The following is a 1,713-nucleotide window of genomic DNA, read 5'->3' on the forward strand; positions in this document are numbered from 1 at the left end:
TGAGGAAACCCCATCTTTCGTAACATAAGCTCAATATATCTCCATTCCAATCGATCGTATGCCTTAGATATAACAATATTAAGCGCTGCTACACCATCAACCCCTTGTATTTTTCTATGTATATAGTGGTTAAGCTCAAATGCCAACATCGCATTATCTGTAAGGAGCCTGCCCTCAATAAATGTAGATTGAATGGTAGATATGAAGGAGTTTAGACATGGTTTCAATTTGTTAGCTACTACTTTCGACAAAATACGCATGATCACATTACACAAGGATATGAGACGTAAGTTTGCAACCTGTTTTGGGCACTTCACTTTAGGGATTAAACATACCAACGTTTTATTAACTTCATCTGGCAACATCCCATGTTCAATAAAATCTTAACAAAACTTAACAACATCTGCACATACTATGTTCCAGTAAGTTTGGAAAAAACACGGGTTAAGGCCATCTACACCCGGTGCTTTTTTTCAGGATACATAGCAAATACTGCCTCTTTTACTTCTCTTTCTGTTATTTGTTGCAGCAATTCATTACTTTGCTCCTCCGTAATCTTTTTAAAGTTAATTCGCTCTGACAATTGCTCATCTGTATTTTTCACCAAGAATATTTCTTCAAAATACTTCCCTATAGTGTTCTGGATATCCCCCCCCCCCCCGTGTCACACCAGGCACCATCTGCATCTTTCAACCTTCAAATTTTATTATGCTCCTTCCTTGTGGATGCAAATCTATGAAAAAATCGAGTATTATTATCCTCATGCTTTAACCAATATTGTTTGGCTCTTTGACTCCAAAACACATCCTGCTTCTCCAATAACTTCAAATAATTCCATCTCGCCTCATTATACATTTTCACACCATATGCACCCCTTCTAGATCTCGTACGTTGCATCTCCTTTCGATAAAACGCCGGCTTAGTTTTAAGATGCCTTATTAAACCACCTCCCCGCTCTTTCAATTTCAAACAACAATTACTTAGCTTTTGCATCAGATTTTGAGTCCCAGAATCATTCCAACAATCCTGAATTATATTTTTGTACTCTGTCTCATGAATCCACATGTTCTCGAATCGAAATCGACGACCTTTAGGCATGTACACTCTCATGTTTAACTGCAAACATAATGGCATATGATCAGATGTCGAAACCTCATGTACCTGCACTACATCACTTGGGAATAAATCAATCCATTCCTTGTTTGCAAAACCTTTATCCAATCTCTCAACCACCCATTTATCAGTTCCTCTAAACCGTTCCCAAGTAAATTTCTCCCCCTCATACCCCAAGTCCACCAGTTCACAGTCATTTATAGCTTCTGAGAAACCACTTAGTAAATTACGAGGATGTCTTTGACCTCCTTCCTTCTCGTCTGCTGTCATTAAGTCGTTAAAGTCGCCAATAATACACCATGGCAGCATAGAACTTGTGGCCAATTGTCTTAGCATATCCCAAGCTTCAGTCCTCCTCCCTCATTCTGGATAGCCATAATACCCCGTGTACCTCCATCTTCCCAGTAGTTCATGAGCAACTTCGAAATCAATAAAATTCTGACTACTATTTGTTACTACAATGTTCCCTTCGTTCTTCCAAAATAATGCCAAACCACCCCCATGACGCCAAGCCTCGACAGTAAAATGACCTACAAAACCAAGTTTAGTTTTAACCTTCTCCACTCTTTCTTTTTTACACATTGTCTCACTTAGAAAAAT

The 1,713-nt window shown here is 38.7% G+C and overlaps 1 protein-coding gene across 1 annotated transcript; it reads right to left on the reverse strand.

The window, feature by feature from the left end:
* Positions 1-696: 696 nt before the first annotated feature.
* Positions 697-1,383, reverse strand: LOC141698981 (uncharacterized). Its single transcript, XM_074503481.1, has one exon. The coding sequence runs from the start codon at positions 1,381-1,383 to the stop codon at positions 697-699; it is 687 nt and encodes a 228-aa protein (XP_074359582.1).
* Positions 1,384-1,713: the final 330 nt, after the last annotated feature.

The sequence above is a fragment of the Apium graveolens genome, chromosome 2 (genome assembly GCF_009905375.1).
Source record: "Apium graveolens cultivar Ventura chromosome 2, ASM990537v1, whole genome shotgun sequence".
Classification (NCBI taxonomy): Eukaryota; Viridiplantae; Streptophyta; class Magnoliopsida; order Apiales; family Apiaceae; genus Apium; species Apium graveolens.

Bases quoted from the DNA above. Each gene is read 5' to 3' on its own strand.
- LOC141698981 (XM_074503481.1), bottom strand. From the start codon at position 1,383: ATGACAGCAGACGAGAAGGAAGGAGGTCAAAGACATCCTCGTAATTTA.